Genomic DNA, 25348 nt, shown 5'->3' on the forward strand with positions numbered 1-25348 from the left:
AGAGAAACTGTGGTTCCATATAAAGGAGCTTTATATGCTCTTCATTAGAATAAAAATGTAGCTGCCTTAAAACTGGGATATGGGTGAAGCCATGCTCATTTTTAAAAATCCATTTTGGATCAAAATATTCCTTTTTTGCAGAATATAAAGCAATCTACCCAAACAATTTCTGGCTAAAAGCTAAAGGATCTTTCTGATTCTGTCTCTCTTCATAGCCTCTGACTAAAATCTCTCACAGTAATCTTTAAGAAGTCTTGAAGTAGAGGGAAAGTTCCAGAAGACTGAAGAAGAGCTAATATTGTTTCACTCTTTTCTTTATAAAAAAAAGAAGGGGGAATAAGCCCAGTGCTTTTCAACATTTTAAAAACTTACTTAGATGAGGGAATAGAAAGGATGCTCATCAGATATGCAGATGATACAAAGTGAGGGAGACTGATAATACATCAGAAGATAGACCCAAGCTTCAAAAGGATCTTTTAATATTGTGGACTTGAACACTAGGCCCTTGTTCAATGGTGTTCCAAAAACTGAGTATGTTTAGACTAAGTTCGTTTCTGCACTTTGGTAGGAAAACTAGAAGCAGTGGCACAAAATAGGCGATAACTGGCTTAGCAGTGACAGTCGTGAGTGGGAACTGCATGTCATGATAGGCCACAGGTAGAGCATGCAGCCACCAAAAGAGCCAATGCAATCTTTGGCTGCATCAATAAAGGAACAATGTTGGGATCCCAGAAAGCAATAGATCTGTTTTTTGATGCACTGGTCACTGTATGTTGGACCTGGAACACGGTATGCCACAAATGAAAAAAGAATGCTGAGGCCCGAGAAAGAGTGCAAAAAAGATGATGGGGAGGGGCTTAAAGGCTAAATCCTATGGAAAAACAATTAAAAGAGCTATTTAGTATAAAGAAGGGAAGAGTAATGGGCCACATGATAGCAATCTTCCAATATTGAAAGACTAACAGAGGGAGGTAGTACAGATTTCATTTATTTAATTTAATTTAATATATTCAATTTGTTATGGCTAGCCATTCTGTTAGACTCTGGGTAAAATTCAAGAAACAATTAAAGCAGCGAAAACACACCGGCAGCCCAGATTAAAACAATCAGAATGATAAGCTACAAATATGGCAGGAGCCCCACATTGCATAACAAACATATTAACCTCCAGCCTGGGAAGAGAGCCAAGTCTTAAGGGCTTTCCAGAGCCTGGGGTGAGTGGGTGGGATGGGGGCATAATCGGTATGGGAGAGGGGCTAACACTCTTCCCAGAGATTCAGGTTAGGCTCAGAAGTCAGAAAATCACTCAGAGGTGAAATCCAGCAGGTTCTGACAGGTTCTGGAGAACCGGTAGCAGAAATTTTGAGCACTTCGGAGAACCAGCAAATACCACCTCTGGCTTGTTGTAGAAAACTTACGTCTTAAAGTGAGGAGACAAGACCACGAAGGATTTGAGAAACAAGAATTAATTTATTATTTGCGCAAATAGGACACAGACCCCCACTCGGGTGGAAAACAAAGGTCTGAGCCTCGAGCATGGCTTAAACATAATCTTTTATACTTTTTGGTTACAGACATTGCCATAAGAGAAAAGAAGAAGTTATCCTAATTGGTTGAAATAAACAAAAGCCCATATATGGTCTACTCTTATCATACACCTTCTGGATACACGTGTTACTCTCGATGCCCCCTCCTCTTTGCCACATAGTTACAAAAACAGTTTGTAGAAATATTTCTGCACTTTCCCGAAAGCTTGCAAAACCATATACCTGCCCAATGGTATACTTCTGCTTTCTAAGTGACACGTTGACTTTTATACAAGTTGGTAATATCTGATCTTGTTATAATCCTAACAAATAAACATAATGCACTTGTATTATAAAGCATTGGGGTCTTGCTTCATTCCCCCCTCTTGTGACTACACTATTATCGTTAGATTAACGTGTAGTCTCAAACTCATAATCCAGAGTACATTGTTCATACGTGTTAACCTGTTCATATTCCCATAATACCATAGCCTGGGCCGTGGATCTCTTTTCAACCAATAAAAGGCATTATCCAATACATTCCATCAGGGGCTAACCAGACAAGGGAGGTGTTATGTTGCTTGGCGATATATGAGCTGTGGATGGAGACATTGGAGAGGACCATAGCCTCCTTTGTGGGCTGGTATCCCTTACCTGACCACCATTCGCCATTATTCCAGGTGGATAAACACCATAAAGATCCAACCTGGTGACAATTGGTAGTACGGTTTCGGGCATAGCAGACAGATCCCACTAAGTTCGAGGTTAGGGCCCAATTACCATCTTTTCCGAAGGTGGCCATTAGGTTACCTTGCTGTTCCATGTCTAACACTACAGAATAGTTCAATTCCTGTGCCTCCCAAGGTCATTTTCCTCCTATGATGGTTCCACCTCCCACTTGCATGGCTATCGTTTACATGCCTTTACAAATATATGTGATTTTCCTTTTAACAAAATTAATAACACTTTTATTTCCAAATAGGTTCACTCTTCAATATGTTTCTCATAACATGTTTGTTCGCAATTTGCAATCCCTCCTTTGTTATCTATTTATCATCTACCTGTTTCACCCTTTCTTTCACCATTTGTTTTCCTTCCTTATCAGTGAATACAGATTTCACATCAAATTCCAAAGCAGGGATTCGGATCATCAATTCCCCCCTAATGATGCTGCTGTCTTTGCAGCTTCATCCACTAATCTATTAGTTTAGAAGTTCCCTTCTTATGTGCCTCAATGTGCATTATAGCCAGCCATTCTGGGCCTTTACCGCCCCCCCCTTTTTTTTTCTTAAATAAAGTCATTATAAAATTCACTTGCTTTAGTTCTATCCAGATCCTCCGAAGGAGTGTAATATTCCATATGCATACTTTTAATCAGTATAAATATTACCCACTTCATTTGTTAACAACTTTCACTCTTATAATAAAGCAAACATTACACCTATCTTTGCTGACCAATCAGATGGCAACCATTCTGCTTCCAGTACCTCAGTAGTGTCACCATTCACCACTGCATAACCGATCAGCCTCTTCCCCTTTTCCACCCGGGAAGGCTCATTAATGAATACATTGATACCACCCACTATAGGACTATCTTCCAAATCCTCTCAGACTTCTGCTATTAAATTGATTGGTTCAACACAACTGTGTTCCACATTATCCCATTCTTTTCTCTCCCCTGACAGGAATTCTGCTGGATTGCAATTCCTATCAGTCGAGAGAACTAAATCCTCTTGTGATAACAGGATAACCTCATATTTCAAAAGCTCAGCATTGGTAAGCCACCTTTGGGCTTTCTGCGTTAAAATTGTCAGCACTTGATGTGGACTTTTCACCACCAATGCCACCAAAAGTTGATTCTCTACTTTCCTCCACCAAAATAACAGTAGTAGCTACTGCTTGCATGCACAAGATCAACCTCTTACTACAGAATCCATCCATTTTAGACAAAAACACTACAGGTTTCTTTTTCCCAGCTCATATCTGGGCCAACACCCCCTTCATAACGCCATCTTCCACTGCTACAAACAAGTGAAAAGACTTCCTTCTTTAACACCTTTTCTTTCCAAACAACTTCCCATGACTCTTCTTTCAGCAATTCCTCATACAGGAAAGTAACCTCCCTTTTCCTTATTACTGTATTTACCTATCATCGATAAATAACCAACTTGAGGAGTGTCACATTTCTATCATAAGCCAGCTACACCATTGCCTCAAGCTTCAAGGAAATGCACAACTTGTTTTTACCAACACCAACACCAACACCAGCCAAGCCACCTATAACTGACCCCATCCCATCATAACCCCTAGTGATCACAGAAAAGGAAGTGCAGGACCTATTTCACAGACAAAAGCCAGGAAAAGCTCCAGGCCCAGACAAGATAACTCCTTCTTGCTTAAAAGTCTTTGCTGACCAATTGGCCCCTATCTTCACCCGTATCTTCAATAAATCACTAGAAATGTGCTATGTTAGACCCCTTGCAATTTGCATACTGAGCAAATAGATCAACAGATGATGCTTTTAATATGGCTCTGCACTACATCCTACAATATCCCGAATCTTCAAGGAACTATGCAAGGGTCCTCTCTGTAGACCCCAGTTCAGCATTCAATACCATCATTCCAGACACTCCTCTAACCAAGCCAAACCAGCTACAAGTACCTGAACAGACTTGTAAGTGGATCACAAGCTTCCAAGCTAGCCAAACCAAATATCCATTCCTACCTTCTACTACTTTCTTTTTCCATCCACATAAACAAAATAATCTCTCCTTAAGGGAACATCCATTAAGGTAGGATCTAACTTTTTTTTATTTATTTATTTTTGAGGAATAAGTCCAGTCATCTTTTTCCTTCATACCTCTGGGTTAAGATCCTCAAAATCCATCCCCTCCTAACATTAGGCTAAAATATCCAGACTATCGTAGAAATCTCCTCAACCCCTTATCATTCAAAACTCACAGACTTACAAACATAAAAGAGTATGGTAAAAAAGAACACCCCTCAAAATTAAAAGAAATCACCTACATGAGGTATTTTTGGGTCTCTGCTCTGAAATATATTTGTTCCAAACTTTAACATCAGGTCTCTGTTATCTAAAGTGATTTTAAACACCTCAAACATTTAAAAAATAAAATCAGAATCGCAATTCAGAGCAGGATTGAAAATATATCTGCTTAGCTGCCATATGCATGCAGCGTTGCAGGAACAAGCTACCCATTTGCCCTACCTCTCTCTCAGACAGGCTCGGCAAAGAAAAAATGTGTAAAAGAGAGAACAAACCGCACCCCCCCTTCTTACTTCTCTTTTCCAAGGCAAAAAAGAAGGGGGGTATACAGGGAGGAAGGATACTACTCCTTTCGCCATTTTAACATCACAAATAACTATTTCTAACTCATGGACATTATAATCCTGATTGTCACAGTCCCCTTTCAGATTTTCTACCTGCTCTAAGCATGCAGATTTGCCATTTAACGTATCAATTCGTTTCCAATCGAGACCTCCACACACCCCTTTTTGGGAAACAGTTCCTATATACAGAGCCCTAAACATCCAAGGATACGTTTGCCTGTTTCCCCTGCTTGATTGTAGTTTTTGCCACAATCCCAGACCTCCCTGAGATCTGATCTTCCCTATCCTGACCATCAAGCACAGTTTGACACCAGTCCCGAATTTTATCTTTTAGTTGGGGTTTTCCCCGCATCCCCCTCCCCTCCTTTAACATCTATACCATCTGTAACACCATATACAGACATAGGAAGCTGAGGATGATATTAATCACAGTGTTGCAGTTCACAAGTACAACAATAATAACAACAGCATTCAGTAACACAATCTGTAGAGTGCAAGGTTGCACAGCTCCTTTTGGATCTTCAGATGAAGTAAAAGAGTCCACTAATCAGGTCAGAAAGACAAAAATTGTTTCTCCTGCAAAGAGAAAAATCCCAAACAAAACTCATGCATATCAACATGACCACATTTTTGAAAATATTCATTCTCAGCTGGTCTCCAGGAATCACTTGGCGCTTGTGGAGTTCTTTCATGGGGCAAGTTTCTCTTCCATCTGACAGAAATCTAAGGTGTTCAGTACTTGCTGTGACACTCACTCAAATACAATCCTTACATGAATACATAAAACAAGAAAGAAAACCTTACAATGAATTTCCACCCTTCTCCCATCTGGGGATTGAAAAAAGTCTTTTGATCCTTACATGTCCAATCATTACATGTCCATTTCTTCATTGGGAAGTTCTGCTCCACTTTGTTGTTGTGGTGACTTTCAGTGGAGGCTGATCCAAATCCAATTACTGGCTCAAATGGATGGAATGTCTCTTTTGGGGAAAGCATCTTGACCCATGTATTTGGCTTCCACAGGTTTGAGTCATCTGCAGGGCTAAAAGACATGAGAAGGGGTCCCCTCCTCCTCCCTTTCTGGGTGAGAAAAGGCATTGTTGGAGGATTAGGGAGGGGTGGGATGGATAGCTTGCAGATAGAACTTGAAAAAAACCAGCATCAGCATTAAACAGATAAGAAATCTAACAATTCCTGTTTTCTGGGTAAGACCCTCCCCAGCTGTTACATTTTCCTTTGTATTTGCAAACAGTTGGTAATCCTAACCTAGGAGCTTGCGTGAGGGCCTCTTTGAGAACTGTGAAATTTTTCTCTTCCTGTTCCCCCCACAAGGGTTCCCTTTTTTTTCACAGCAATATACACAAGCATCAACATAAAACAACTACATATCATATAAGCATATATATGAGCAAAAGTATGCAGCAACTATATTAATTTGATATAATGAAAGGAAACAATAGGACAGGAATGGTAGGCACTTTTGTGCTCTTATGCATGCCCCTTGTAGTCCTCTTAGGAATGGGGTGAGGTCAATAGCAGACAGTTTTTGGTTAAAGCTTTTGGATTTTGGGAAGAGACCACAGAGTCAGGTAGTATGTTCCAAGTGTTAATAACTCTGTTGCAGAAGTCACTTCTGCCAGGCCTGCGAGAGGGGGCTTTGAAAATCCTACCCTTTGGCCCCTCCCTTTCTGGCTTCATCCTAACCCACCTCTGTAGCTTTTTCAAAACCTACCCCTGCTTCTGCCAGCCTCCTTTTCCTTTTCCTTTTCCTTTTCCCTTTCCAGTGTCCTTTCTTTCTTTCTTTCTTTCTTTCTTTCTTTCTTTCTTTTCTTTTTTTTTTCTACCTATGGCACACTGGTTCCTTCCTATACGTATTCCATATCCCTGCCTTATAGAAGTTCTCAGTTTCCATCTGCTCCACTTAATGCCATAGTCTTGGGACATGTACCCTGCCTTAAAGTTCATCAACATGCATTCTAACGGAGTAAAGGGTACACTTCCTCCCCTCATGATTTTCCCAGGGCACCAGACAAGACAAATAGGGAGAGGGATTTTGAGAGGAAGGTATGGGGTCCTTTCCACTCAGGAAACACAAGGGAGTTGTGTTTTTTTTCCCCTTTCTTTCCACTTCACACAAGCATGACTTCATTCACTCACACAACAGTCCTCCCACCTTTTCCCTTACTAATGGAGGGTGATCAGTCCTCCACAACCGTCCCTACTTATAGGGAGGGTTTCTCCTTATCCCCAATACTTGCCTGCAGGCTGATGTCCTCCTCTGGCCAGTTCCTAGGCTTTATTCTTGTCTCCACCTGTGGTTCTTGTGGAGGTTGCCGCAACCAGCCCTGCCTTGCACCAGCAAAAAGTCCCTCGGAACAAAGGTCCGGTGGCGCCAATTAAAGGGAGGTTTTTCCTGGCACAACAGGACAGGGGCAGTGGGCAAGGCCACCACTCAGAGGGTCTCAAAAACCCCTTGCCTCCTGGCTGGCTCGCCAGTAAATGTTGTAGAAAACTTACGTCTTAAAGTGAGGAGACAAGACCACGAAGGATTTGAGAAACAAGAATTAATTTATTATTTGCGCAAATAGGACACAGACCCCCACTCGGGTGGAAAACAAAGGTCTGAGCCTCGAGCATGGCTTAAACATAATCTTTTATACTTTTTGGTTACAGACATTGCCATAAGAGAAAAGAAGAAGTTATCCTAATTGGTTGAAATAAACAAAAGCCCATATATGGTCTACTCTTATCATACACCTTCTGGATACACGTGTTACTCTCGATGCCCCCTCCTCTTTGCCACATAGTTACAAAAACAGTTTGTAGAAATATTTCTGCACTTTCCCGAAAGCTTGCAAAACCATATACCTGCCCAATGGTATACTTCTGCTTTCTAAGTGACACGTTGACTTTTATACAAGTTGGTAATATCTGATCTTGTTATAATCCTAACAAATAAACATAATGCACTTGTATTATAAAGCATTGGGGTCTTGCTTCAGGCTGGCCTCAGAGTGGGAATGGAGATTTTGCAATATCCTTCCCCCAGGAGTGGGGAGGGAATGGAGAATTTGCAGTATCCTTCCCCTGCTATGTCCACCAAGCCACGCCCAGCAAGCCACACCACGCCCACCAAGCCATGCCCAGCAAGCCATTTCACGCCCACCAAGTCACATCACGCCTGCCAAGCCACACCTATAGAACCATAGTAAAAAAAAAATGGATTTCACCACTGAAATCATTCCCAAAGAAGGATTGGCAAACTGATTCTATAGGGCTTGATCAACAGCTAAAAACAGACACGGATGAAACTGTCAGTGTCTCTATACCCAGTTAGCATTGATTGAGCAGGATTTATAAGCCAGGTTTGCAAGAGCTGTATGTCTTTTTTGCAGGATTTTTTAAAAATATTTTTTTTATTTTAAATACAAATAATACAAACATAGTATATATAAATCTAAATTAAAAAAAGGGGGAAAAATACAAATATTACAGTGTACCCCACCCAGAGACCATTTTTTTCCTTATATTTCTTCTTCTATAACAACTAAAAGATATACAATATATTCCAATTATGCCCTAATCCCTTCCAAAACAACATATATTCTTGAGTAGATTTATTCGCTTTGCCTTCCACCAACACTGTTTTTATAAAATACCCCCATATTTCATTATAATTGTTTGCTTTAATCATCCCTTTTTAAAATTTAATTTCTGTTGTTAATTTATCATTTGTTGCCATACTCCAAATTTCATTGTACCGCTCATTTCTTTGAATATCCCAATTTCGTCCCCAATATTTAGCCATCACTAATCTAGCTGCCATTATCAAATTTACAATCAATTCCTTTTTTGTTTCATTTATACCCTGTTTTTCCACCAGCAATAGTAATGCAATCCTCAGTGACACATCTAAATTTACATTCAAAAGTGCTCTAATTTCTCTTAACACCACGTCCCATGTTTGCAGAATGATTTCAGAGCTGAATCTTCTCCTTTTACATATAGACTGTGGCAGGGATGGGTTCTAAATTTTTTTACTAACGGTTCTGTGGGTGTGGCTTATTTTGTGGGCGTGGCTTGATGGTTATGTGACTGGGTAGGCGTGGCCAGCTCAATGTCACTCACATCAAGGAGTACCTTGCCTGGCCCCTCCCCTCCCAGCCATTCCTTGTCACACCCAGCCTCAATGTATCTATAGTTCTGCAAAAATGTTGTTCACCTTTTTTCAACTTTATTATCTACATACTATTGATCAGGGGTCTCCAAACTTGGCCACTTTAAGACTTGTGGACTTCAACTCCCAGAATTCCTCAGCCTTTGCTGTCTTAAAGTCTTAAAGTGGTCAAGGTTAGAGACCTCTGCTATAGATGCACTTTCATGAAAGGAGGAAATGGCTCACATGCTTTGCCCAAGAGTGTGATAGGCAACAGGTTTTAAGGGACTGCTAGAAAGAAGTATTTTCCAAAGCACCATAAGGCAAAACAAGAAGCAATGGATGGAAACTCAACAAAAAGAGAAGCAACCTAAAACTAAGAACAAACTTCCTGACAGTGTGAACCTATATAGGTTTCAGTCATAATTTCACATATAAAATAGCCATTCATGTAATACAACCTGCATATTGTTCAAAACAGTCATTAGTATTATGGCTGATGTTTGACAGCAAGCCTAAAATCCCCATTCCCTCCCCACTCCAGGGGAAGGTTACTTCAAAATCCCCATTCCCTCCCCACCCCACTAATCTGTTCTGGGAAGGAATCAAACTCCCCCTTCTTCATTTCCCAAATAAATATTACTAGATAATTAAGAAATAATTAAGCTGTTAACAAGGAACCTGCCTGGAATTCCACATTCCTGCCAGCTGCATAAAGGAAACTTTGTAAGCAGAAAACAGCTACCGGTGCTTACAGAACATAGAAAGTGGAAGCCGGAAGTTCGGCTCCATTTACAAACAGGCAGAAAACTCATTCAAGACAGGATACTTCACAATGGAAATCACCCAAACCTTTTTAGAAACACAAAGCCCCATGTTGCACTAACCCCAAAACTTCAAAAACTTTGAACCATATAAGAATTCCTCCACTTATCTAATTTGTTGTTCAGCTGACCCAGAAAGGAGCTTCCAGCTCTGTCAATTTAAAGCGACAGCGTTTCCCCCCCCCCCTTCTTCTTTGCCAAGCAATCTCCTGGCTGAGAAGCGAGCCCATCAGTTGGGAGGCTTCTTGGCTTCTCAATTTAAAGCGACGGTGTCTTGGGTTTTTTTTCCTCTTCTTTGTCAAGTAAGCCCTGAGTTTTTTCCTTCCAGCTGGGAGTCGGGAGGCAGCAATAGATTGTGGGCAGGCCAGGCAGAATTTTTACTACTGGTTCTCGGAACTACTCAAAATGTTTACTACTGGTTCTTGCGGACTGGGGAGAACCGGTAGCAACCCACCACTGGACTGTGGTTTCCATTCTTTCTGAATTTCCCTTTCTGAGTAAACTATTCTTCCAGAGACCAGGTTTGGGAAAGGGCAGCCCTGTTGTAATTAATGTGTTTTTTGAGTGTATAGGCACACCTTTTCCTAGTCCCAACAATGAAAGGTAGGCCAGGTTCAGAAGTGACTAGTCCAAAGTCATATTCAGAGAATGCTATGATGGGGCTGGGTTTTCAATCAGGCCAGCCTTTGTTCAGTACTTAGTTAAGCAAATCACACAGGGACCATGCAATTTGTATTCAACTCTTATGCAAGGCTAGGAAAATGCAATCTGAGTTTGCTCAGTCCAATCCAGTATAAGCATTGTATTGTACTGTAGAAGGGAACCCAAGGAATTATGCAGTGAGAGGATCTTACCAGAACAACCAGAAGCCCTTTCAAGGGAAGAAAATATTATGCAATCTCAATCAATGGTTCTTGCTCTGGATTTTCTCAGAGGCAGGGGAGAATATGTCCCGGGGTGAAATGCTACCAGTTCCGGCCAGTTCGCCCAGCCAGTAGTAAAAAAATAAAAAAAAGTTCAGACTATCAGCTGAGCGACACGCGATCGTTGGAACTTTTAAAAAAAAACTTTTTAGGCATTTTTTTACTACCAGTTCTCTGGAACCTGTAGTTAAAAATGTTTTAAAAAGTTTTTTAAAAATTCCAATGATTGTGCATCACTCAGCTGATCATAGGAACTTTTTTTTAACTTTTTAAAAGCATTTTTTACTACCAGTTTAGGCGAACAAGTACTAAAAAGTGCTTTTAAAAAGTGAAAAAAAGGTTCCCAAGATCACAGTTGTGCCGCGCGATCATCGGAACCTTTTTTTAAAAACTTTTTTAAAGCATTTTTTTTACTACAGGTTCGGGTGAACAGGTAGTAAAAAAATCTTTTAAAAAGTAACAAAAAAGCTTCCGACAATCGTGTGACATAGCTGTGATCATTGGAACCTTTTTTTTACTTTTTAAATTTAAATCAAAAAAATTTAAATGTAAACTCAAATGTAATGAGCAAGTGGAATCATTCTTAAACATTTGATAGTGATCTTGTAAAATTCAATATTACTAGAATGAAACAAATTTTAAAAGCTAAATACCCATTTCAACCTACAACTTATTAAACTTTACTAAACTACACAACTCTTGAAAATCTAGTCTACAAAGTTAGCTTTGTATACGCTAACCGTCACTAGGATGTTATATCCTTCTTCCTGGAAAAGTTGTTTGATTTCTTCCTCAGAAGTATGGTTAACCAAGTTGTGGGGCTATGCTACAAGCATAACTTTGTACCTTAAAGTAAATCTGACATAAGGTTCAGTTCAAAATGGAAACTTCCTGGATAATAACTTGTACATCGATTTGGATTTCTCTATATAAATAATCTATGTTTTAACCATGGGATATTTAATCGGAATTGATTCTTAGTATCAATTCAAATAGTGTATAATTTCAGCTGGTAGTTTATATTGTGCTGAGCGTGGTTCTGATGTTTATTATTGGCTCAAAGTTCATCAACGATTTTTAATTTTAACAAGCAACATAATATACTTTCATAGTCATTAATGATATATGAATGGAAAACTGGAAAAAAATCTGTGACATTTTTAGATCCTTTGTTTTGTTAGTTATACTGTTCCTCAAAATTTATAAAAGGGAAGGAGGATAGAAAGGAAGGAAATCCTTAGAACTTCCAGATAGGGACTGCTGAAATCTAGATGAAATCTGCTAGGTGCCAGCAAAGAGTTAGTCACCAAGATTAGCATTTGGGCAATAGAAAGATTAGGTAAAAGGCGCAATCCAATGGTGGGTTTCACATTTTTTTACTACTGGTTCTGTGGGTGTGGCTTGGTGGGCGTGGCAGGGGAAGGATATAGTAAAATCTCCATTCCCACCCCACTCCAGGGGAAGGTTGCTGCAAAATCCCCATTCCCTCCCGATCAGCTGGGACTTGGGAGGCAGAGAATAGATGGGGGCGGGCCCAGACACAATTTTTACTACCAATTCTTCGAATCACTCAAAATTTCTGCTACCGGTTCTCCAAACCTGGTCAGAACCTGCTGAAACCCACCTCTGGCGCAATCCTCTCTGCTTTCATGTAATGTATATTTCTGCTTTAGTCATAGTAGATAGTTCTAAATGTAAGGTACTGTGCGTACAGATTACCATATGCAAATTTTATTCAAACATGTATTTATTTTAGGTCCTGTTTTAGCTATGCATTTTTCCCTTCTTAGCAGTGGGAATATGCACGTAAAATCCATCCCAGCACGTCTTTGCTTGTTATCTGTTTGCTTATTTTGTTTTTGCTTGCTTTGAGAAGCTGGGGCCTTTTTCTCCCTTCCAGATAATCGACCTGATTTTCAGTGCTTATTCTCCAGCATAACAAAAATGTCGGGACTGTCAGACTTTTGAAAAAGAAAGTGAGAGGTTTGCTGCTTTATAGTGACCACAACCACCTGCCATTTAGCATTCGGCAAAACTAGATCCTCCTTGGGTTCCTTCAGAGTGATCAGCCCTTGGCTAGGAATTCTGGAAGCAGCCGCTGTGTTGGGCAAGGCCGCTCCAGGCAGTTATTTTAATCTGCCCGAAATGGAGTGATTGCAGTTCTACAGCACACTCACTCTGAAGTGAGATTTTGTATGTAGGCTGTTGCCAAAAACTTCTGACCAAATGGTTGCTTCTAAAAAGCCAGTATGATGAATCATTCTAGACCTCTCTCCCTCCCTCCCTCCATCTTGCAAATAAATAAAGATTTAACTTCTTTTCTGAATGTTTCTAATTTCCCTGCAGACTTGTTCCTAAAATGTTTACATTGCATTAGGCCATCACACGGACAGCAAGAAAAATATATATATAATCATGGGATGTCCTACAGGGCAACTGCAGGGTATGGATAAAAGACACAAGATGGCAGCCATGATAGTGCAATAAAAATTCTGCCTGTTTTTATGTGCATCAACCATACCCATCATGGCCTATAGCCAGATGCTATTGCTATTAGCATTGCTTAGATATATCAAAAATATGGGAAAGTTTCCGAGTCAGAAAGTTATAAATTATTCTACTGACTGCAAAGCAGAAATTACCTAAAGTAAAGTCTTCTTCAAGCTGAGCTTCACCCCTGGTGATTTTATGGACATAGAAATTTAATTTTGGGCAGCAATGAAGAATGATTTGCTTCTATCGTTCCAGGATGCTTTATTATTAATATTATTATGCACCATTATTATTATACTGGCTTCCCATCTAAGTAGTAGAAACTGGTTCAACCTGCTTTGCTTCTGAGTCCAGACAATTGGTAGTTCGTGCCACATGGTCATGTTTTCTCTTACTCACCTCTTACTCACCTCCATCTGTACATATATACACCTGCACCTGCACCTACACACACACGCACACATTAATATTTTGTTTTGATCAATAATCAGCAAATCACAAAAAAGCATGCTGAAAAAGTATTCATATGAGAGAGAGAGGGAGGGGGGAAGAAAAAGAGAGAGCGAGAGATACATGCATACAGCATGTCGGAGGTGCTATAGCTGTAAACATATAAGATGAAATACAGACATGAGTCTCTATGGCACCAGCAACTAGCTTGCCCTCAAGGCAATGTGACTGTGGCCAACTGGACGCCAGAGAGAACGAAGCATAGTTTCAACATGAGATAATGAAACTCAGTGGAGAACAGATGGGGGAGGCAATTGGGACTGAAGTGGGTGAAGTTTTATTTTCAGTCAATAGCTAATGCAGGAGATTGGCAAGGAGGCAATAGCAGCTTGTCACGCATCCTGCTTCTTGGCAAGCTTCTCCTGTTTGCCAAGGCTATCCTGTGGTGGATCTTGTTACCCAATACTGCCAGGAGAATGTTTAACCAACCCAGGGAGTAGAGGAGCTCCGTCTTGCTGCAATTGTTCCAGTCATTATCTTTGATCCCCTGGCTTTCTGTGGAGCAGGAGGCAGGGATCGGAACCAGGGAATGAGCACAGCTCTGGTACCACATTTGCAAATTGGAAGGGGGGGGGGCGGAGAGCAGGAATGAGGTGGCAGATTGATTGCAAGGAGAGTCAAAAGAGAATGAAGGCATTTCAGAGAAAACAGGTTGCTTTTATCCTGTTCAATGTACTAAGCCGGGTTGGCTCAGAGCTCTTTTCCTATGAGCTCTACCTATATATATAACTACTCTATAGTTGATGTTCCTAAAAGCAATTCCTAGAAAATAATTCCTGGGGGAGCCTAAAGAAGAGAGCTTGCACAAAGACAGTGTGATTTTTTGGGGGCTTTTTTTTTTGGAGCCTTGACTAAGGAATGAGATGGTCCTTCTATGGCTTTCTTCTCTTCCGGTTTATACTCTTACAGTTCTTCCTTACCGTACTTCGGTTTCTGAAGCAAAGTAACAAATCAAGCAATCACTGGTCTATCCCCATCAAAAGTATTTGTTTTAGTGTTTCTTCACCCTTAGAATATGGCATCCTACATCAGTAATTCAGTGCCAGGGGCAATCAAGCAGTTTGCTTACGGTATGTGAATGGGTTGTCCTTGGCCCGAAGCAAATGATTTCTGAGCTAGATGCAGTCCTACCTATCTGACCCCAAAGCGTACATCGGAAAAATAAACCCACCATAGGAAGTGCTTACAGCTTGGTGTGTGCACTGGAGAAAGAACATCTCACAAAACATAATTTCCCTGTATCTCTGCTGTTGCCAAGAAAATGAAATCATTCCATGGGAAAAAGTAAGGACAAAGGGGGCCTCTGGGTTTGAAAGACAATACCGGTGATATTTGAATTACCATGGCAATTGGGACCAGAATTTCCATTGCTAAGTGATGTGGGTACAAAGTCTCTATTGCTATCGTTAAGCAAGGATTGTGAGTCCTTAAGCAAGCACTTCCTCACAACTTCCTGTTGGATTCCAAAAACCAAAATCACTGAGAAGCTACCAGGAAGATGTAAGTTCCAGGTGGCTTCCAAGCAGGTAAATGAGAGGGAACAAGGGGATGCACCGATGGCCAGGGAGTTGTGGTATGGTGCTTGGACTGGCTGCTGCTGGATGGGGGAGGATGTGCAAGGGTATACAGGTGGCTGGCAAGGCAAGTCATGAGCGCAGAGGGACTGGGGCAGTGGTGGGTTGCTACCAGTTTGGTCCAGACCTTGTGAACCAGTAGTAAAGGTGGCAGGAGGCTCCGCCCACCTGCCCGGATATCATCACAGATGCTCTGTGCATGCGTGCGCTCCCGTTGTGAACCGGTAGCAAAGGTAAGTGGAATGCACCCTTGGGCTGGGGGGGAAGGTGGATGGCTAGGGGAGACTTACCTAAGCATCTTGTGACATTCCCTACCAGTTTACCCATTGACTTTCTTGTGGGAAACTGTCAGGAAGGCCAGAAATCAAAATCAAGTGACTGCAGGACACTTCAACTGTCATAAGTATCAGCCAGTTGCCAAGTGCTCAAATTGCCATTATGTGACTGCAGAACTATTGGGATGGCAGAAACTTTGAGGACTGGTCATAACCATTACTCATTCACCAACATCATGACTTTGAATAATCGCTGTTGTTAAATGACTTAAATGGTTGTTAAACTGAATTAAATAAACCAAGACTGAAATCAGCCATCCAGATGCTTCCCGTGAATGGTTAAGTCAGTGTTTCTCAACCTTGGCCACTTGAAGATGTGTGGACTTCATTTCCCAGAATTCCCCAGCCAGCATTGAATAGGAAATTCTAGGGGCTGAAGTCCACCTATATTCAAGTGGTTGAAGTTGAGAAACACTGGATTAAGTGACAGGTGAAGAAATATAGTTTCTACATTTCCTGAAATAAGTCATTTTGTACTTTCAGTGGTAGACTCCTTGAATGCCAGAGTGAGGCAGGTACAAGGGGGCGGGGGAGGAAAGATTCATGCCCCAGGTACCAAAATTTGGGGAAAAAAACCCTCACCTATGGTGTTAATTGTTATGCAAGAAGAAAACTAAGCTAAATCCCATTCAGAAAACAGGTTTTGCTTTTACATGCAAAGTCTGACTGGCATATTTCAAGTTTCTCTGAAGAATTGGGTGTTTTCTCTGAACTCTCAAATTGCTGCAGGAAATAAGACTATAGCTTACACAAACCAACTGGACTTAGTCTGGATTTTCTTGCCTTACAGGCACCTATGCTTGCAAGGCAGAATATAATTTGAACAATGTTGGAGGAGTTTTTTTAAAAAAGCACTGCATTAACACTGGAAATGGGCTACAGGACTTTGAGATCACTTGTCAGTGACTTTTGTTCACTTAACACAGTTTTGCAGTACTTCAGTGGAAAGATTGGGTCTAGGATTTTAAGGAATTTTAGGAGGTCTCTTCAAGCAAACAGCAATTAGATTTTTAAAAACTGACTTGACAATGCAGGTTGCTTGTCTATTAATAAATTTCCAACACATCTTCTGGTCACCAGTTTGGAGAAAGCTTTCTATAATATTCCTTCTTTGAACTTCAGCATTGGATCGTTCATTTCTGATAGCGAGGCTTTTACAAGTTCAAATTCTCTAGAATCAACTTTGCCCTCTTTCTCCTAACTTATGCTGTGTACTCAAGTTGTCAAGTTGTTCAATAAATGAAGAATGCAAGAATTGTGTACAAGTAGTTATTAGCTCCCAGTTCTAAGATTTGCCCATGTACAAACACATTAAAAGAAAGCAAACAATTCACCATTTTATCATCCTTTAACTATCCTGAGCTTGGCTATGCCCTCTTCGAAGGCTTTCACTGAGCCCTTTTCTCTTTTTTATCATCTCGTATTGTCATTGACTGCGTTATTAATGGAGCCGGGCCCAGATTCTACCCACACAGCAGCAACGCCCTTGATAATTAAAGGGTAACTTAATAGACCACAAGAGGTATCATCATATTTCTATTCAGTAGGAGGTCTTGCTGTCAAGCTTTCTCTAGTGCAACAGTACATTGTTCAATAAACACATTTGGAGCCATTTTCTCTGCCCGCAGTGGTTGTCAAGCTGAGGGCAAAAGGGAAGCTGAAGTACACAGCATACAATCCTGAATGGAAACTATCAAGACAGCTGTTTCACGAACGCTTGTTGCCAATCATTGCTATGGGACAAGCCTACACATGCAGCCATGTCTTATCGCTCAGAAGTCTCCACAATAACGGACAGCTTCTGGTCATTTAATCTTTCTGTTTGTTAAGGCAGGCTTTAATGGAATCTTTTTGCATGTGTTCATATCTTTGGAAAGATAGAAGGAACTATCCCATTCTGTCCTGTATAATGGAATTTCTTGATGAATTCAAACTATTCTCTCATCCCCAACCAGTCTTATGATAAGGCACATCTCCTGAGGGGCCAGTAGAGACCAATGGCTGCATATATAGTCATACTGGGATGAGTAATTTATTCAAGGATATGTACATATATTCTGAACTATGGTTAGCAACTTAGAAATCACTGGCAAGCTATGGATGTTGTTTGATACTCTCTTGATATGGTCAGCTCTGCCAATAATTCAGGAGATGGATACTAGCCTCTCATTCCACATGCAGTTCAACTACTGTCCTTTGAAATCGGGAGGAATAAATTTGTTATTGTAGTACCAGCTCAATTGTAAAGAAAAGTTAAGGTTCTTCTTATTGTAATGGGGCAAGATGTGAGGGCTTAGTTGGTGAACCCATCAAACCTCTACAGCAGTGGTAGTCAACCTGGTCCCTACCGCCTACTAGTGGGCATTCCAGCTTTCATGGTGGGCAGTAGGGGTTTTGTCCAATACTGAAGCACTTTCCTTTTTTTTTAATTTAATTGACTTTTTAAAAAAATTTCATAGTATTATTTAAAAACATTTTCATTAGGTTTCCATAAAATTTCCAGTGACAATTTAAATTTCTGAAAATATACTATTTGTATCGCCTGAGCATAAGTTTAGTTCACGTTACGTAAGTGAAACTAAATGGTGCTATAGCGCGACTGCAAACAAAAGAGCCTTGCCCCAGAATAGCTCGCACATCTCCCCCCACACCACCCAGCTGTAACAGACAAGCAGAGCTGGTAGCCGGCGCTACTCCCCCAACCCAATCCACAATGCGCAAGAGGCATGCACAGACAACAATACACAGCACATTACTGTGGAACCGGTGGGCGGTTAGAAAATTTTACTACTAACAGAGATACAAAAGTGGGCGGTAGGCATAAAAAGGTTGACTACTGTTAGATTCGGGCAATAACGAGGCAGGAGACCAGGATAGTGACAACAGCTCTTTACTATATGGTGAACCCAGCAGCCAGTGCTGGGAAAAACCTCTCTTTATATACAGTTTAGCCGGAGGCTTCAACCAATCAGCAACGTGCTATTTTCCCGCCAAAACTTTTAAAGATACATTACACTCCTTCCCTCCCAGAAAACACTTTACCACTATTTACATAAAATTAACATCTTATTTTTCAACGTAATCACGCAAGTAGACTGGGCGTCTCCTGACTCTTTCGGACCTGCGCAATTCATTCTCTGGGAGTGAGTCGAGCTGACCAGAGGGACTGTTTGTTCCTCTCAGCTCCTCCTCTAGGCCATCCGGCCCTGGATTATTTGCAGAGTCGTCCCTGTTGTTTTCCGAAGGAACCGGTTGGCGTCGCTGGACCTCCTGGAACTCAGATAAGTCCCGCATTTGCCCCGGGTTTGAGTCAGCTATGGATTCATTCGTTGGGTAGTCAGGGCCTGTTTCGTCTGTTTCTGATTTACCGGCTATGCGTTTCCTTATCTGGTCTATGTGGCGCTTCCATACCCGGTCATCCTCTATCTCTACTAAATATGATTTTGGTCCGGTTATCTCTAGGATTTTTCCTGTTACCCAGGTCGGACCCTCGCTGTAGTTGTGTGCGCAGCAGCGGAAGAGTTGGGACAAAGCCAAGTCATAATTGTCATGCAGTGACATCTGCAGAGACTATAAATAGGAGGCGGGACTTCCTGGTTTTTGTCTTGGACAAAGCAATGAATTTCGGGCAAACTGTATCAATGGAGGAAGAATATATTCGTGAGTAATTCTGGCCTTCTTCTGATTTGGCAACGCCCAAGAACAGTTTTGGAGTGATGCAAGATTACGAAGGCTTGATCGGCGTGCGCAGCAGCGGAAGAGTTGGGACAAAGCCAAGTCATAATTGTCATGCAGTGACATCTGCAGAGACTATAAATAGGAGGCGGGACTTCCTGGTTTTTGTCTTGGACAAAGCAATGAATTTGGGCAAACTGTATCAATGGAGGAAGAATATATTCGTGAGTAATTCTGGCCTTCTTCTGATTTGGCAACGCCCAAGAACAGTTTTGGAGTGATGCAAGATTACGAAGGCTTGATCGGCGTGCGCAGCAGCGGAAGAGTTGGGACAAAGCCAAGTCATAATTGTCATGCAGTGACATCTGCAGAGACTATAAATAGGAGGCGGGACTTCCTGGTTTTTGTCTTGGACAAAGCAATGAATTTGGGCAAACTGTATCAATGGAGGAAGAATATATTCGTGAGTAATTCTGGCCTTCTTCTGATTTGGCAACGCCCCGCTGGCAGTTGGAGACCGGTGTGGCTCTCCACCAAACACCTCCCGTCCGACCGCCCGGTAAAGTTGGACCACCGATTCATCGGCCCGTTCCCTGTCGAGGCAGTCATCAACCCGGTAGCCTACCGACTGACCCTGCCACGATCCATGCGGATCCACCCGTTTTCACGGTCCCTTCTGGTTCCTGAGGCCACGATCTTCACCAAGCTCGATCTCCGGGGCCTACAACCTGGTGCGGATCGAGAATCTGAAGTCCACAGCGTCACGAGACTCCGCTGGCTGAAGGGTCGTTTCCAATATTTGATCGCGTGGAAGGGATACGGGACTGATTTCTCCTGGGTAGATGCCTCCGGCGTTCATGCCCTGACCTGGTGCAGGCCTTCCATGAGCAGAACCCAGCCCGACCGCATCCCGATCGTCAGCCCGGGGAAGGGCCCTGCGGTGAGGATAGTGTTGTGACCCAGGTTCCTGGACCCAGACTCCTGGACTCGGATGATTCAGAAAATGAGGAGAAGACCTGGCAAGCCCTGCTTCTCTTGAGCCCTCTCCTCCTGGCACCCACTCAAAGGGAGGAGGAGGAGGGGCCGGCAAAATCGATATGGATCCTAGACCAGGGCCCTGGGGTCTCTCCATTCCCGAATCGGGGCCGTTGGGGGTAGCGGTCTGGACTCCTGGCAGGCCTGGCATTTCCCTACCCTTTCAGCAATTTCCGAGTCCATTAAGGGCCACCACACATAGCTTCTCGCTAGGCCCTTCATTCTCACGATCCCTGGGTGGCCTTCGTGAAGGAGATCCAATACCTTTTTTCTCAATTTCTCCGGGATCACCACTCGATCCCCCCATAGCAGGCACCCCCCTTGAACTGAGAGTTCCCCACGTTTTTTACAAACTCTTTAAACGCCGCCCGGCGCGGGCCACCCTCTTGTACCCAACCAATTACAGTTCTTATTGTAATGTCCTTATGACGCCGAGCCACCTCTTTGGATGTGACTGGGCCAGAGTCCAAAGAGTCAATTAGCAGAACTGGTATCCCGGGTGGGGTCTTGATAGTCTCTGGTAACGGGCATCTGCTCAGGGCGTCTCGTGCCTTCCTTCCTTCCTTCCTTCCTTCCTTCCTTCCTTCCTTCCTTCCTTCCTTCCTTCCTTCCTTCCTTCCTTCCTTCCTTCCTTCCTTCCTTCCTTCCTTCCTTCCTTCCTTCCTTCCTTCCTTCCTTCCTTCCTTCCTTCCTTCCTTCCTTCCTTCCTTCCTTCCTTCCTTCCTTCCTTCCTTCCTTCCTTCCTTCCTTCCTTCCTTCCTTCCTTCCTTCCTTCCTTCCTTCCTTCCTTCCTTCCTTCCTTCCTTCCTTCCTTCCTTCCTTCCTTCCTTCCTTCCTTCCTTCCTTCCTTCCTTCCTTCCTTCCTTCCTTCCTTCCTTCCTTCCTTCCTTCCTTCCTTCCTTCCTTCCTTCCTTCCTTCCTTCCTTCCTTCCTTCCTTCCTTCCTTCCTTCCTTCCTTCCTTCCTTCCTTCCTTCCTTCCTTCCTTCCTTCCTTCCTTCCTTCCTTCCTTCCTTCCTTCCTTCCTTCCTTCCTTCCTTCCTTCCTTCCTTCCTTCCTTCCTTCCTTCCTTCCTTCCTTCCTTCCTTCCTTCCTTCCTTCCTTCCTTCCTTCCTTCCTTCCTTCCTTCCTTCCTTCCTTCCTTCCTTCCTTCCTTCCTTCCTTCCTTCCTTCCTTCCTTCCTTCCTTCCTTCCTTCCTTCCTTCCTTCCTTCCTTCCTTCCTTCCTTCCTTCCTTCCTTCCTTCCTTCCTTCCTTCCTTCCTTCCTTCCTTCCTTCCTTCCTTCCTTCCTTCCTTCCTTCCTTCCTTCCTTCCTTCCTTCCTTCCTTCCTTCCTTCCTTCCTTCCTTCCTTCCTTCCTTCCTTCCTTCCTTCCTTCCTTCCTTCCTTCCTTCCTTCCTTCCTTCCTTCCTTCCTTCCTTCCTTCCTTCCTTCCTTCCTTCCTTCCTTCCTTCCTTCCTTCCTTCCTTCCTTCCTTCCTTCCTTCCTTCCTTCCTTCCTTCCTTCCTTCCTTCCTTCCTTCCTTCCTTCCTTCCTTCCTTCCTTCCTTCCTTCCTTCCTTCCTTCCTTCCTTCCTTCCTTCCTTCCTTCCTTCCTTCCTTCCTTCCTTCCTTCCTTCCTTCCTTCCTTCCTTCCTTCCTTCCTTCCTTCCTTCCTTCCTTCCTTCCTTCCTTCCTTCCTTCCTTCCTTCCTTCCTTCCTTCCTTCCTTCCTTCCTTCCTTCCTGGCCGGTGTAGTAATTTGTAAGAATACGCTGCCAGGAAGATAGTCCATCGGGTCAGATTGGGCGAAAGTGCCACGGGTGCTGTCGCCAGCCAACAGACCTAGCAAGGTCTATGGTCCGTGATGATTTCAAAATCACGACCAAATACATATTCATGGAATTTCTTTACTCGGAGACTATAGCCAAGGCTTCCTTATCAAGCTGGCTATAATTCCTTTCAGTTGATGACATGGTTCGGGAGTAGTATGCAATAGGGGCTTCTGTGCCATTTGGTAACCTGTGGCTGAGCACAGCCCCACCCCATAGGGAGATGCATCGCAGCTTAACACTAATGGCAGCGTGCCATTGTATTGGATAAGGAGGCTATCACCGATAGGAGATTCTTTACCCCTTGAATGCCCTAGCTTCCGCCTTTCCCCAAGACCATGCAGCCGTCTTTGCTAGTAATTTATGCAGCTCGGCTACTGTTGCCTTATTCCTTAAGAATACCGTAAAGTTGACCAGACCTAAGAATGCCTGTAACTCCGTTTTGTTCTTTGGAACCGGGGCCTTCCTGATGGCCCGTACCTTGCTCTCAGTGGGGTGAATCCTTCCTGTCTATCCGTAGCCCAGGAATTCCACAGACTCAACCCCGATCTGGCATTTGTTCAGTTTAACTGTGAGACCGGCAGACCGGAAAATGCCCAAAACTTTTCGCAGCCTTACCCCTAATTCCTCTAGATTCTCAGCGGATACCAGTACATCATCAAAGTATGGTACCACCCCTGGTAGGCCCTGCAATAGCCGCTCCATTAGGTTCTGAAATAACCCTGGAGCCACACTAACCCCAAACTGTAACCGGGTACACTTAAAAGCCCCTCTGTGAGTCACAATTGTCTGCGCTTCGGCTGTGCTGCTATCTACGGGCAGCTGTTGATAGGCTTGGGCCAAGTCTAGCTTGGCGAAAACTTGCCCTTGCCCCATTGAGTGCAGTAAGTGCTGTACCACCGGGCAGGTAAGCACTCCTCCTCCTCCTCCTCCTCCTCCTCCTCCTCCTCCTCCTCCTCCTCCTCCTCCTCCTCCTCCTCCTCCTCCTCCTCCTCCTCCTCCTCCTCCTCCTCCTCCTCCTCCTCCTCCTCCTCCTCCTCCTCCTCCTCCTCCTCCTCCTCCTCCTCCTCCTCCTCCTCCTCCTCCTCCTCCTCCTCCTCCTCCTCCTCCTCCTCCTCCTCCTCCTCCTCCTCCTCCTCCTCCTCCTCCTCCTCCTCCTCCTCCTCCTCCTCCTCCTCCTCCTCCTCCTCCTCCTCCTCCTCCTCCTCCTCCTCCTCCTCCTCCTCCTCCTCCTCCTCCTCCTCCTCCTCCTCCTCCTCCTCCTCCTCCTCCTCCTCCTCCTCCTCCTCCTCCTCCTCCTCCTCCTCCTCCTCCTCCTCCTCCTCCTCCTCCTCCTCCTCCTCCTCCTCCTCCTCCTCCTCCTCCTCCTCCTCCTCCTCCTCCTCCTCCTCCTCCTCCTCCTCCTCCTCCTCCTCCTCCTCCTCCTCCTCCTCCTCCTCCTCCTCCTCCTCCTCCTCCTCCTCCTCCTCCTCCTCCTCCTCCTCCTCCTCCTCCTCCTCCTCCTCCTCCTCCTCCTCCTCCTCCTCCTCCTCCTCCTCCTCCTCCTCCTCCTCCTCCTCCTCCTCCTCCTCCTCCTCCTCCTCCTCCTCCTCCTCCTCCTCCTCCTCCTCCTCCTCCTCCTCCTCCTCCTCCTCCTCCTCCTCCTCCTCCTCCTCCTCCTCCTCCTCCTCCTCCTCCTCCTCCTCCTCCTCCTCCTCCTCCTCCTCCTCCTCCTCCTCCTCCTCCTCCTCCTCCTCCTCCTCCTCCTCCTCCTCCTCCTCCTCCTCCTCCTCCTCCTCCTCCTCCTCCTCCTCCTCCTCCTCCTCCTCCTCCTCCTCCTCCTCCTCCTCCTCCTCCTCCTCCTCCTCCTCCTCCTCCTCCTCCTCCTCCTCCTCCTCCTCCTCCTCCTCCTCCTCCTCCTCCTCCTCCTCCTCCTCCTCCTCCTCCTCCTCCTCCTCCTCCTCCTCCTCCTCCTCCTCCTCCTCCTCCTCCTCCTCCTCCTCCTCCTCCTCCTCCTCCTCCTCCTCCTCCTCCTCCTCCTCCTCCTCCTCCTCCTCCTCCTCCTCCTCCTCCTCCTCCTCCTCCTCCTCCTCCTCCTCCTCCTCCTCCTCCTCCTCCTCCTCCTCCTCCTCCTCCTCCTCCTCCTCCTCCTCCTCCTCCTCCTCCTCCTCCTCCTCCTCCTCCTCCTCCTCCTCCTCCTCCTCCTCCTCCTCCTCCTCCTCCTCCTCCTCCTCCTCCTCCTCCTCCTCCTCCTCCTCCTCCTCCTCCTCCTCCTCCTCCTCCTCCTCCTCCTCCTCCTCCTCCTCCTCCTCCTCCTCCTCCTCCTCCTCCTCCTCCTCCTCCTCCTCCTCCTCCTCCTCCTCCTCCTCCTCCTCCTCCTCCTCCTCCTCCTCCTCCTCCTCCTCCTCCTCCTCCTCCTCCTCCTCTTTCCCTTCTTCTTCTTCTTCTCCTCCTCCTCCTCCTCCTCCTCCTCCTCCTCCTCCTCCTTCCTTCCTTCCTTCCTTCCTTCCTTCCTTCCTTCCTTCCTTTCCTTCCCTCCCTCCCTCCCTCCTTCCTTCCTTCCTTCCTTCCTTCCTTCCTTCCTTCCTTCCTTCCTTCCTTCCTTCCTTCCTTCCTTCCTTCCTTCCTTCTTCCTTCCTTCCTTCCTTCCTTCCTTCCTTCCTTCCTTCCTTCCTTCCTTCCTTCCTTCCTTCCTTCCTTCCTTCCTTCCTTCCTTCCTTCCTTCCTTCCTTCCTTCCTTCCTTCCTTCCTTCCTTCCTTCCTTCCTTCCTTCCTTCCTTCCTTCCTTCCTCCTCCTCCTCCTCCTCCTCCTCCTCACCGTCCGATTCGGCCTGGACCTCTTCATTGTGGACCGGGTTGATTTTGCACCAACCGTTGGTGCGGCTTTGTAGGGTTTCCGCCGCTTGGGTAGACATCTCGTGAGCCCTGGCTTCGTCCAAGGCGTTTGCCAGCGTTAGGTTGCTTTTAGACAGCAGCCGCCTCCAAACGGATGTCCCTGACCCACGGATGAGTTGCTCCAGCAATGCCTCGTCAAGTCTCGATACTGCAATGTTTTGAGGCTTTCCTCAGGGCGGCCATGTATGCGCTGATGGACTCGCCTCTTGCTGTCTGCGCTCCCGATTCAAACCGTTGCACGTACTTGGACGGGCGTTGGTGCATAA

At 44.5% G+C, this 25348-nt stretch overlaps 1 protein-coding gene across 1 annotated transcript; it reads left to right on the forward strand.

Moving 5' to 3' along the window:
- Positions 1-1244: 1244 nt before the first annotated feature.
- LOC131195060 (basic proline-rich protein-like) lies at positions 1245-24600 on the forward strand (the record flags this gene model as incomplete). Its single annotated transcript, XM_058176687.1, has 2 exons — positions 1245-1280; positions 23116-24600. Coding segments are annotated over exons 1-2 (1521 nt in total), but the record flags the coding sequence as incomplete, so codon positions are not given.
- Between the last annotated feature and the right edge of the window lie 748 nt (positions 24601-25348).

The sequence above is a fragment of the Ahaetulla prasina genome, chromosome 3 (genome assembly GCF_028640845.1).
Source record: "Ahaetulla prasina isolate Xishuangbanna chromosome 3, ASM2864084v1, whole genome shotgun sequence".
NCBI lineage: Eukaryota > Metazoa > Chordata > Lepidosauria > Squamata > Colubridae > Ahaetulla > Ahaetulla prasina.